The following is a 12,221-nucleotide window of genomic DNA, read 5'->3' on the forward strand; positions in this document are numbered from 1 at the left end:
TGCTGTTATGAATGCAAGATAATAAATTGGTGGAAGCGTAATTTCAGATGCTGAACGGGTATCACATCTCGTTGTGCACACTGCATTGAAGGCATAAAAAAATACAATGGACTGATGAAGAGCACCAGCCACCCTGAGAGCCGTTCTAGCCCATTTTGGGGCATCATCGAGATGTTTTTGAAGCAACTCAATACCAACCTCACTCAGTCCAGTGGCAGATGTGAAATTGGTCAATGCCTTTGGAAGTAAAGGTTGGCTAGTACCAGGCTATCCATAGATGATCACCTGCTGTGGAGGAGTAATTCGAAGGGCTGCTGTTTTCTGTTCAATGGAAGCCTTCGCAGTGGTAACTTCAGCCTTCCGCCCTTGGAACGTTAAGTGGTGGTTGGCTAGCTCAAAACTCATGGTTAAAGCGGCGAAATCCTACAAAATTGAGCCCAACGTGTGGAGCCATTTAATTCTAAGAACCATATCGAATTCCGCCAGAGAGGTAATAAGAAATTCGGCCTCAAACTGATGACCTTCAATGGAAAATATCGCATTCTTGCTGATTCCATAACTTGGAAGTTTTTCTCCATTAGCCACTGACACTAAATCGATTGGACGAGGCCGCACTTGAAGTTGTAACTGTTGGGCCGCCTTGAAGCTTATAAAATTATGGTTACTTCTTGAGTCAACCAAACTTAGGAGAGGTTGCTCATTGATGAGAGCACCAAGTTGCATGGTGTTAGTGGATTGGAGGTTAGTAATGGCATGGAGAGAGATTTCAGGTTCGTTTTCTGCCTCCACTGTCTCTGCGTTCTCTAGGGCTTCCTCTTCCTCATCATCGACTTCTAACCAAAACAACTTCTGACATTGATAGCCAAAGTTGTACTTTTCGTCACAATTATAACATAAGCCTCGGGACCTTCTGTCTTCCATCTCTGCCTTGGTCAATTTTTTTATGAGTGCCGGTTGAGACAAACTGAGTGCCATGTGGATGTGGTGCCAGCAGCGGGCCTGCTACTTTGCCAAGTCGGCCTACGGTTCTGAAAGTTTTGTTTGGCCTCTAGTATTCTGGCCAAGTTCATTGCTCTGGCTAAATTAGAGAGAACAAGTAGTTCCACCTCTAACAGGAGAGACTCTGTTAAGCCAGCAGTAAATAACCCCACTTGTTGATCTACGCGAACCACCTTGCTGGCTTTGACTAATTTCTCTTGAAAATTCTTCTGATATTGCTCAATCGTGTCGGTTTGGTGCAGTTAGACTAAATCCCCTAACGGATAGCTCTGAGCCGGCGGTCCAAACCGAATTGTGCACAAATCTTTAAATTCCTCCCAGTCTAGGTTCAGGTTCTCCATTTCTAACTGGTGTCCCCAAAGTTACGCTTCATCGAGCATGTGGAAGGCGGTCAACCCCACTTTGTCAATTTCAGCCATTCTTTGATGGGGAAAAAATTTCTCACACCTGTAGAGCCAAATCAAGGGGTCCTCAGATCCTTAAAAATTGGGAAGTCCAATTTGGTGAACCTCGGGATGGTCCCAGCACCTGAACCCGAGCTCATGCCATTCGTTGGCTGGGTTGTGCGTCCAACGAAATGGTCTCCCTGCGTAGTCGTAGGGCTCCTCCCTCCTTCACGGGGAGTGGGGTTCCTTACCCCCATTAATTCATCAATTTTAGAGGATAATTCTTGAATTTGAATATGCAGTTGAGAAGCTCTACTGTCGACCAACATACCCAGATGCCCCTCGGTTTCTTCCTATTCTGTCTGTATCATTCCTCTGACGATGGTTCTCCAATCTTCATTTTCTGTTGGCTCTCCCATATTGCCCTACTCTGATACCAAGATGTTATGGTCTTTGACCATGGACCAAGTAATGTGATGATGGGAGAGGTTTTCTGGAATTTTTGAGCCTGAATCTAGTTTCCGACTTCTCTCTGGACTACCTATGTTGACGGTTTAGGGTGAATCGGCAGAATAGAAGGTGGGAAAGGGGAAAACGATGGAGGAGAAGGGAGATTAAGACTCGTCAAAGGGATTCTTCACCTTGGGTTCCAGGGGATCGCCAACCTTGGTTCCTTTGGGAGAACGCAGATCCCATGAATATTTCTTCTTACCTTTCATTTTTTCTCGATGGCCTAATAAGCAAAGGCTCAAGCAACATTAGAGATTATTACAATACTGCCCTCGTGGGCCCACCTACTTACCATTCATGAAATAAGAAATACATGAAACATATAATGCCTAATGTCCTACTCTGCTCCACTGAGTTAGCAACTCATCCGCGACGCCACTGGATGACTTGTTGTGCTATCGAGTCCACAACAAATAACAATTATATTCGATTAGTCACCCCAAGTCTCTCTTGTTAGACTCTATTAAAGAGGAATATCCTAATACGCCAACACTCCAAGAGTTGTTTCATAAGATTACGGATGGGACAATGGACTCCAAGTAGGCTATCTGGGACACATCATACTGTATGACAATCGAATATACTTATCACACTCTTCTCCCTTGATTATACTAATTTTATCCACCTATCATGATAGCACCCATGAGGGCATTCACAAGACATTGCATTAGATTCAAGGCAATTTTTATTGGTAGGGTATGAAGTCAGCAATTGTAGGTTACGTGACCTCTTGTCATGTATGCCAATGCAATAACGGAGAACATTTATCTCCAGCTGGCATCCTTCAACCACTTGCCCTTCCCACACAAGTTTGGGCTGATCTTTCCATGGACTTTATTTATGGCCTCCCCAAAACTTCTGGAAAATCCGTTGTGGTGGTTGATAGATTGTCAATGTACTCTCACTTTATTCCATTGGCGCATCCTTATACGGCTTCCAGAGTAGCTCAAGTGTTCTTAGAAAACATTGTTCGTTTGCACGGTATTCTGAAGTCCATCGTGAGTGATCGTGATGCAGTTTTTACCACCCACATCTGAAGGGAGCTCTTCCGATTATGTGGTACCTAACTCAAATTTTCCTCATCTTATCATCCTCAATCAGATGGCCAAACTGAGTTTGTTAATCACATAGAGGAAATGTATTTACGATGCTTTGTGAGCGACCGCCCTAAATGATGGGTCGAATGGCTTCCATGGGCAAAATATTGCTACAATACATCTTTTCATACAGTTTTGTAAGCTACCCCCTTCCGGGTTCTATATGGAACGGACCCTCCACTGTTGCTTTCATATTTGCCAAGCTCCACCCGAGTTGAAGCTCTTGACCAGGCACTACTTGATCGTGATCAAGTGCTTCAAGATGCTACCCAACGTCTCAAAAAAGCTCAGGCTTGTATGAAGGAATACTATGACAGGGGGCACCAAGATGTTTCTTACAACCCATATGATTATGTGTGGCTCCACCTCCACCCCTACCATCAACAATCCCTTGCTGGCCCCCGCCACAAGCTCTCACTCAAATTTTTTGGGGCCTTCTCTATTCACCAGCTCATTGGCCAGGTGGCTTACCAGCTTCAGCTTCCACCAGACTCTCCAACTTCACAATGTCTTTCATGTATCCTTCCTCAAACCCTTCAAGGGTACAACGCCACTACCACCTCTGTTCTTACCTTCAACGGTAGAAGGGCGTGTTATACTCTCTCCAGCCACAATGTTGCAAGCTAGACAAATCAATAACAGGTGTGAGGTCCTCATCCAGTGGGCTGACACAGATGACGTGGGTGCCACATGAGAGGATGTGGAGACATTCCATCAGGCCTACCCTATCTTCGTTGAGGACAAGTTCTTTCTCTAGGGGGTGACGATATGCACTCAATAGCAGGCCGAGTCATTCAGAGGCGTCGTGGCTGAGTCATCGAGTATTGAGTTATTCACCTTCAATTTATTTTATAAGTCAATTTACTAGTAGGGAAGTCGTAGGGGCATATTTTTAATTTCTTCCTCTTTAACTCTTGGTGTCGTAAACCCTATTTTTTGGGAAATGGAATGGAAAAGGGCAAGCCTTGATTTACCTAAATCAGGGATTGGAGCTCTCCTCAATGAACCTAAAGGTTCAGTTCCCTTCAACAAATCTGCTCTATCTCCTTCTCTTCTTGTTCTAAATCGTAGGACTCAACACTAGATCCTTTCCCACAGCACCAGGTTACAAGATCCATGACCAGGGACCATAACACGGAGTGCACTGCAAATAGAAGAAGGATGTGCTCTATCATTGGCATCGACCCAACTTTTAGATAATATATGTTTCTTTTGTAGGTAAATTGCATAGTAAAATTTTTTACCAATGTTCTATATCACTTTGGATAATATTTATATAACATATTTATATATTTGTCTAGTAATTCGCACTATGTAAAAAACTTTAGACAACCATTAATATAATTTTACATAGTTTTTCTTATTAAAGGAAAAAATCACAAGTGCATACTCTTTATTGATTTATAATATGTTTGTGTTATTTATTCATTTACCAAAGTATTGACTTTGTTTGTTCTTATTGATTATATTAAGAATTTTTTTGTTGATTTTCAAGACTCCATAGCCTTTAAGGTTTTCAACTTTACATTAATGAGAGAGAAAGACGAAAGAAGGAGAAGAAGAGAGGAGAAGAGGAGTGAAGAGAGAAGGAGATGTCCAAGAGGAGGGAGAAAATAGTGGAGCACATCAATGAGAAAAGAGAAGGAAGAATTAGGATTGTAGATGTATGTCCTAACCCTCCCCCTTAAGCTTTATTTATAGATTCCATAAGTAAAAATATTATAAGTATACTCTTCACCCTAGTAGGAGTGAATAAGAGACAAGAGATCAAAGGATAATTACATCAGTTGTCCCCATGCTTGTCCATATCTTAACCACTCCTTCTCAAGCAGGGAGGTAATGGTAATGATCCCAACTCGAAATGAATAAAATAGTTGTAGTAATTATCTCCTTCATCAAAGTGTGTCCCAAGCATTAAGTACTCAACCAAATATAGACTCTCAAAAAGTAAAAAAATGGAAGAAAACATAAGTTGAAACCAACCTCAAAGGATTTCAAATGAAATAGTAATAATAATCACTAAAGAGGGAATTGCATGTAACTTTAAAAAATGACGATAAAACCCAAAGGTACCAATAAAAATGTCTAAGAGACTTAAAAACACATATATATATATAAAAAGGACCAACCAAAGCAAATGCACCAAAGGGTTTGACAAAGAGGGTTAACGAGAGTAAAAAAAGGATAGTAGGAGAAAGACAACCGAGTAAAAGGTTAATAGGGGATTAAAGTAAGAGAAGGTGAAGAGTCAAGACTATCATGTGCTTTATATTCTGAAGTAATTCTAATTCTTAATGAGGGAAGATGTCATCATATCCTTTATCTTCTAGAGTAATTCAAACTCCACTACATGAACAATCTTGTTGCCTTTGGGGTTCTTAAGAGCCATTATAGAACTGAACTCTTTGAACAAACCCAATCCTTTAAGTTAAATCAAACTGATAACAGTCAACAAATAATGAACCCAGGGTAATCAACCAAGGATTTTTTTCTTCAATAATAATGTCTCAATCAGAGAGCAACGACAGTAATAAACAAAAACTCAAATAGCACATAGCATATATTGTATTATAAATCAACATATAACATGTAAATAATAAAAGTTATCGGGTGTAATAAGGACGCATGAAATAGTCTACAACAAGTCCAACTTTGAGTAGGAAGCCGTGCACCAAGTAATAAGATGAAACTAAGTAATAAGCTACCAATAATAAGTTGAACATAGTGCCATAGGATCCCAGAACAGCTACAAGGACTTCTGAAAAAAAAAGAGAAGTGTAAAAACATAATAATGAATGTTACTTCTACACTTACTACATCAGTAATTAATTCAAACACAGCTAGCCATACCATAGAACCCAATAGTTAGCCAACCACATTAAACCAAGTGATTAGCAGCCAATGACTTACATTTCTATTTCTGAATATAGTACACCCTTAGAGATGTAATTACATAATGAAACCGATGCTAATGCAAGAGAAGCCTAGTAGATAGAGCAGAAAGAAAGGAAACTTCCCAAACGTCTTAGCAAAGGAAAGTGCATACGAATGAATTTTGTTTTAGTAAGTGCATATCTTAGAAGTAGGAAGTATCTTTAGTTTGATTAGGATATCAGTTTAGGAAACCAGTCCTAATCTAGGATATTATCTTGACAAATATAACTCATTCAATTCAATGAAGTTTTTGAAAATAAGAGTGATCTGTTCCCAAATATTGTTACTCAAAACTGGAAACTTTCCGATGATAGATCTTATGTGTAACATTCTAAGATAAACCACCACACACACTAACCCTTGGACTCAACCAGACCGTTCCTTTTATTAGCACAAACTCATGGGCAATAGTTGACTAAAATGTCCTTACATGCCTGTTGAATTTATGGAAAAGTGAAATACTTCATTGACATCAATAACTTGTTGTAATCAGAGTACATAAACCTCTATTTATAATAGAGGAAGGTAGTAGAGTCCAATTACAATAAAACTACCCTTGTCCCAATTACACCCAAACTCTAACACTTAAGGTAAGTCCTAACATAATTAGGTAACTCAATATTGATAAAAGACAAATATAACTTAAACTAAAACTCTTCTTGGTCGTGACCATAAGATAAAGATACTTTTGTGAGTCCTTCTTGATCTTCCAACTGATGTGATAAGTCAGCTCTTGGTAATCATTGTGGGTCCCACTTCTTATGGGTTTGGGCCCATCTTGTGGGCCTTCCTTGGTCATATGGTCCATCTTATAATAATCTTACATATGTGGGCCTTCCTTGGTCGTTTGGGCTTGATCTTATCTTCCAACAATGCCTACTAATTTAAAGTCTTCTAATAAAATATCAAAATAGATAGACATAATGCCAACACCATTAATTAAATGCTAACAAATATAATTGATTGATAAATATATATATATATATATATATATATATATATATATATATATATATAAGTGTAACATTCTAAGATAAACTACCACACACACAACCCTTGAGAGATCCTTGTCCTCAATGTTTTGACAATCTGGATATAGCTGATGTCATTCGTTGGACCTCTGATGTTGAATGGAATGGTGGAAGCTTCAAATGGACTCTTCCATCAGTTTGAACTCCCGTTCAATACAGTGCTTAGTGGTTTGCTATGTCCAACAAACCTGGTCCTTTGTCATCTCCTCTTACTTGGGTCCCTTAACTGAATGGAGATCAAGTCCCTCTATAAGTAACTAGAGAGCTTGTTTTGTTCCCCTTTCGATGACCTCTCAATACAACACTGTCTAGTCGTAGGGTTGGTGCGAACCGGAGTCCACTGTAAGTAGACGAAGGATATGTTCTATCAAGGGATAAGAAATCAACAATCCCATGTTTAATTCAGTAGTCAAGACGGCGGAAAAGCAAGAAAGCAGCGATAAGCAACTACGGCCCTACCTGCTCTCCTCCAGGCCCTATCGTGGTATGACCAGGACATGGAGTTGCATCCCAGCTAGCCCAGCAAGATTAAAGACCCAGCTATCCAGATTGGAGCCGATCGGTGCCTTTGGAATCCTTTTATAAATACATCACTTTCTCAAGGTTTTCATTCATCAATACACCACCCATTGGAATCCCAGATCGGTCTCTCTTTCCTCCGGAAAATCTTTCTGCAACTCTTCACTCGCGACAATGATGAGCCCCAAGAAGTTGGTGAAGAAACTAGCTGCGACCAGGACCAGATCCGTCGCCGAGAAAGGTCATTTTGTTGCATACACAACAGATTGTGAGCGCTTCGCCCTTCCTTTGACATTCCTCTGCAATCCCATTTTACAAGCTTTGTTGGCGGTCTCCGAAGAAGAATACGGACTGCCGGGAAATGGGCCAATTATGCTGCCATGTGATGGTGCCTCCATGGAATACTTAATCTCGTTGACGCAGAGATCGCTGAGTGAAGATTTACGGAAGGCTTTGCTTGTCTCAATAACCACATATCGGTGCTTAACATCTTCCTTGGTCCAACAACAACTAATCCAGCATACGTCCCTCTTTAGTTGTTAGTGAAATTTTTATCATGCGTTTTGTAGGACTTGGCTACAAATGTAAATATTAGTGCAATTTATGTTCTATACAATTTTCCCTATTTCATTTTTCATGCCTTGAAATGTCGAAAATTCAGCACCTTCCCGTCTTCCATAAAGTTAGCTTACGTTCCTGATCTGGTTTGAGGTTAGCTGAAAGCCTGAGTCATTCATGACGAGCAATTTTCTACAGCTTTATTAGTGAAGCAGGAAGAGGAACAACCCAACCTCTCCCCCCTCCCAATGTCAGCCATATACAAGTAGTGTCTCTTTGAGTCGACTCCCAGTTTGTTACTAAAGTCAGATTCTCAACAATGTAGGCCGTAGTCGACTCCTGAATTTCTCGAGTAGATATTTTGTGCTGACATGAAGCATGCCACCATGAAAAATTTTCCAGGTTTGACTTGTATCAACAGTTCACTTAGTGTAGTTCTGAAACAAAAATAGATTTGAGTTGACTCGGTATGAAGTATGATTAGTAGCAAAAGGGTGTACACAATCCTATGGCTAAACTCAAATTTGTACAAGTTCTTCTATCTATAGCTGTAAAATTTAAGTGGCCTAATTATCAACTAGATAAAAAAATTGTCTTTCTTAATGGTGATTTATCCAAAGAGGTTTAAAAGATTAAACCACCAAATTATGGGGTAGAAAGGGATAATCTATGTTAGTTAAATAAGGCAATTTATGGGCTAAAACAATCACCTCATGTAGGGTTTGATCAACTAGATGTAAAAAAATGTCCTTCTTAATGATGATTTATCCAAAGAGGTTTACATGATTAAACCACCAAGTTATGTGGTTGAGGGGCAGAAGGTATGCTGGCTAAATAAGACTTATGGGCTAAAACAATCGCCTCATGTAGGGTTTGATCAACTAGATATAAAAAACTGTCTTTCTTAATGGTGATTTATCCAAAGAGGTTTACATGATTAAATCACCAAGTTATGTGATTGAGAGAGAGGATGTATGTTGGTCAAATAAGGCAATTTATGGGCTAAAACAATCACCTCACTATGGTAGTTGTACAACTAGGTTTTAAGAGTTGTGAAAATGATCACTTAGTATTGACAAAAAACATTGTACATGTTATGATTCGTAGGGTAGTATATGTAGATGACATTATCATTGTAGGCAATAACACTATGGGGATTCAACAAGTTAAGAAGGATTTGAATAATGTGTTTTAGACAAAAGACTTTGGTCTACTTAAATAGTTTTGGGGGATAGAAATCCTTCAATACAACTATGATATAATTCTTTCTCAAATAAAGTATGCATTGATCTCCTACAGGAAACTAAAATATTTGGATGTAAACCTGAAGATACATCTAGGAATCAAATGTAAAGTTATATGCTGAATTTGGAGATAATATTCATATCAGTAGGTGCCAAAAATTGGTTGTAAGACTTATAAATCTCACATTCACAAGACCAGACATATCTTATGCTGTTAGTTTTATTAGTGAGTTTATGCATCATCCTAGATAGTCTCATTGACTTGTATCAACGATTCACTTTGTGTAGTTACGAAACAGGAGTAGACTTGACTTCTGGATTAGTTTGCTGAAAGCCTGAGTCATTCATGACCAGCAATTCTCTACAACTTTATTAGTAATAAAAATGGTTTCGGGGTTGAGAGAGTCTGTCGTGGCTTGCAGTAACATACTCCCGATTAGTGTTTCAACTTTGACCAAAAAATAATGTTAAATCTCACACTCACAAGACTAGACATATCTTACGCTATTAGTTTTTTTAGTGAGTTTATGCAGCATCCTAGATAGTCTCATTGACTTGGATCGACGGTTCACTTTGTTTAGTTCTGAAATAGGAGTAAACTTGACTTCGGGATTAGTTTGTTGAAAGCCCTAGTCATTCATGACCAGCAATTCTCTACAACTTTATTAGTAATAAAAATGGCTTAGTGGTTGAGAGAGTCTGTCATGGCTTGAAGTAGCATAGTCCCAGTCAGTGTTTCAACTTTGCCCAAAAAATAATGTCAACTCAATTACCAGAGGAACCCGCAAGGGGAATAATTTGCAATGTCGGCAGTCTAGTACCTTCTTCATTAGAAGGAAATAAAGAAAAACTATACCAGTCTATAATTGATTAGTAAAGTTTGGATGATACGATTAAGGACTTGATTACAAGTGTAAATATCCATACGATTTTGAATCTAATTCAATTTTTACATTTCATTTTTTGTGTCTTGGAATGCTACTATTACAACAACTTCCCAACTTTTACTTGTTCGTACATGTTCTACCAAAAATGAATTCACATGTGCATACTCCTTATTGATTTATAATATGCTTGTGTTATTTATTCATTTTCCAAAGTATTGACTTTGAGTGTGTTGAATTTATGGAAAAGAGAAAAATTTCATTGACTTTATTTACTTTGATTACAATGAGCCTCTATTTATAATAGAGGAAACAAGTAAAGAATCTAGCTATAATTAAACTACCCTTGTCCCAATTACACCCAAAGTTAAACAATAAAAGATAAAATCCTACAACAATTGAATTATTGAACATAAATAGAAGGCTAATATAACTAACATAACACCTTTAAATTGAGGCTCTTCTATAAGACATTCTTCTGTCAGATTCCTATAAGACTCCACCATATTAATTCTACCTCTGTGATACATATTATTGTGAGAGTCATATAAGACTCTTCCATATATGCTCTTCTACAAAGTGTTTTTATTGATTACATTACGAAATTTTTATTGCCATTAATACTTCTTCATCAATAGTCATAGGAGGTTGCTCAGGCCTAATTCTCTTCCTTTTTAGAGAATCAATTAAATCCTAAAGACTTTATGAAAATATCCATTTATTTTTTTGTAGGAACAAATTCAAATTTGATTTGGCCTGACTTGAAATAATTCTCCAGTAAAGTATTGTCCAATTTTAACGTGTTTGGATAGAGAATGAAGTGCCAGGTTTTTTCTTATGCTAATGGCACTCAAATTGTCACAATGGATAGCAATTTCATCTTTGATTCAATCCATAGCCATAGAATTGGTGTTTTATCCATAGGACCTGTACACGACAACTTTCAACCATTATGTAGTCAGCCATGGTAGTAGAAAAAGCTAACGAATGTTGTTTCTAGGAAAGCCAAGATACTGGCATATTTTCTAGCATTTGGTAACTACCACAAATAGTCTTCTATTAAATTTACTACTTACAAATTCATCTTGAGAGTACCCAATTAATTAAATGATTGAATTGTGAGCATCAAATACTTAAGTATTTGAAATAATATCTTTTCACAGCCACTAGGTGTGATTATCAAGGGTCATATTGAAATCTAAAGCATAAGCAAATTGTAAGCATATTGTACAATCTACTAGCTACCAAGTAAAACAGAGATCCTACCATATTTCTATATAATTTCTGATTATCTGGGTCTACAAGAGTTGTCCGAGTCAATTTGAAGGATGCACTCATGGGTGTGTTAATATGTTTAAAATTGTATTTCTTTAAAGAGTTATTTTATATACTCGAGCTGATTCATGAAGATTCTTCTTTCAGTTTGAACCACTTAAAGTCCAAAGAAGAATGAAAGATAACTCATCAACTTCATTCTTCATGACTTAAGCAAACTCTTTGCACAAAGAGGTGAAAATAGAGCCAAGAACAAAATCGTTCACATAGATTTGGTTAATAATCAAATCTTGTTCATGACACATAGTAAAGGTTTATCCACACTTCTTTTCTACCCATTTTGTTCCAAGAAATCACTAAGTCATGCGCTGTTAGAGCTCACTTCAATCCACACATAGCTTTATATAATTTATACACATGGTTTGGCTTCCTCGATTTATATTAAATGGGTCTCTAAGGATTAAATTTCTTATGGTGTAGGTACATCTCTGAGCCAAGGCACTAAAAAATGTTTGGATTTTGGATAACGGTTCCTCAAGGCACATGCTTGTGATAAAAGAAGTTTGTTGAACTCAACCCCAAAGATGGAGGTCTTGTAACTTTTTGAAGATAACGGTAAAGGTATCATTAAAGGAATTGGTAAAATCGGTACCTCAATCTCTTTCATATCCAATTTTTGTTTCGTTGAAGGGTCGATGCTTGATTTAATTAACATTAGTCAATTCTGTGATAAAGAAAATAAGGTTTCATTTGAAAATGACATATGCTGTTTTAGATAATGAAA

General features: G+C 37.9%; 1 protein-coding gene across 1 annotated transcript; it reads left to right on the forward strand.

The window, feature by feature from the left end:
- The first annotated feature begins 7,650 nt into the window (after positions 1-7,650).
- On the forward strand, positions 7,651-8,186 carry LOC137943706 (auxin-responsive protein SAUR62-like). The gene is made up of 2 exons (XM_068789145.1): positions 7,651-7,935; positions 8,046-8,186. Exons 1-2 carry the CDS (start codon positions 7,651-7,653, stop codon positions 8,184-8,186), a joined length of 426 nt encoding a protein of 141 aa, XP_068645246.1.
- Positions 8,187-12,221: the final 4,035 nt, after the last annotated feature.

The sequence above is a fragment of the Aristolochia californica genome, unplaced genomic scaffold (genome assembly GCF_029961685.1).
Source record: "Aristolochia californica isolate CCGP_79_NKW_82.1479 unplaced genomic scaffold, dmAriCali1.0.hap1 SCAF_11, whole genome shotgun sequence".
In the NCBI taxonomy this organism is placed as follows: Eukaryota; Viridiplantae; Streptophyta; class Magnoliopsida; order Piperales; family Aristolochiaceae; genus Aristolochia; species Aristolochia californica.

Coding starts and splice junctions, on each gene's coding strand:
- LOC137943706 (XM_068789145.1), top strand. CDS start 7,651: ATGATGAGCCCCAAGAAGTTGGTGAAGAAACTAGCTGCGACCAGGACC. Junction 7,936..8,045: donor ATTTACGGAAGGCTTTGCTT/GTCTCAATAACC, acceptor TGCGTTTTGTAG/GACTTGGCTACAAATGTAAA.